The sequence below is a fragment of the Wasmannia auropunctata genome, unplaced genomic scaffold (assembly GCF_000956235.1).
Source record: "Wasmannia auropunctata unplaced genomic scaffold, wasmannia.A_1.0 LD267348.1, whole genome shotgun sequence".
NCBI lineage: Eukaryota > Metazoa > Arthropoda > Insecta > Hymenoptera > Formicidae > Wasmannia > Wasmannia auropunctata.
Genome location: NW_012095542.1, coordinates 1 through 830, shown reverse-complemented (window position 1 = coordinate 830; position 830 = coordinate 1). Strand labels below are relative to the sequence as shown.

General features: G+C 39.5%; 1 protein-coding gene across 1 annotated transcript; it reads left to right on the top strand.

Annotated features, from left to right (window-relative positions):
• Positions 1 to 410: 410 nt before the first annotated feature.
• LOC105462248 (1-phosphatidylinositol 4,5-bisphosphate phosphodiesterase-like) lies at positions 411 to 822 on the top strand (the record flags this gene model as incomplete). Its single annotated transcript, XM_011708769.1, has 2 exons — positions 411 to 650; positions 763 to 822. Coding segments are annotated over exons 1-2 (231 nt in total), but the record flags the coding sequence as incomplete, so codon positions are not given.
• Positions 823 to 830: the final 8 nt, after the last annotated feature.

The following is an 830-nucleotide window of genomic DNA, read 5'->3' as shown; positions in this document are numbered from 1 at the left end:
CACACACACACACACACACTCACACACATTGTTAACCATAATTTAATAAATTATTATATATTCAAGAATATTTCCTTTAATGGTATCCGTACCGCTCTCCTAATTTCTTTAATGAAAACTTATCCTTGAAAATATCAAACTTTATTGCTGTCACAAACTTTATTGCTATACAAATATCACAATTACTCTTTTTTCTTAACAATGATTTGCGCATTATATTTGGCTATTGAGCGACTATATAACATAGAGAACTTTAGAGAAGGTTTCGCCATGTACGCGCTTATATAAGTTTAGAATCTTCGTTACGCAGCGGGTTTCCATCGTATTGAATCCTCATACGGTAAATTGGATATAACTAATTGCGTTATGCGTCTCTGGGACACAAGTCCCGCGATGGCACCCTCGCATTTGAGCACCGGGCAAGCTCATGTTCGCATCGAAGTTCACGTTAACGTCGTTCCGCTTAAAGTTCCCGTACCATGACAAAGAAGTTCGAATTTAATTGGCGCATCGAAGTGCCGGAGCTCTTGAGAAATGGCGCGACGTTCGATCGATGGTTCGAAGACAAGGAGACGACTGAATACGAGCCGAACTGCTTATTTAAAGTCGACGAGTACGGTTTCTTTATATATTGGAAAAGCGACGGCAAGGTAGCTCGATCTCTATAAAATTTTCGTAGCTCCATTTTCTGAATAGACAAATCGTCCGGTTATCATTTTTCAACAAACGAGCTCACGATGTATCTAAATGACTTTTTTATAGGACGGCGATGTCATAGAATTGGCTCAAGTATGCGACATTCGTTACGGAGGCACGCCAAAGGTAAATTT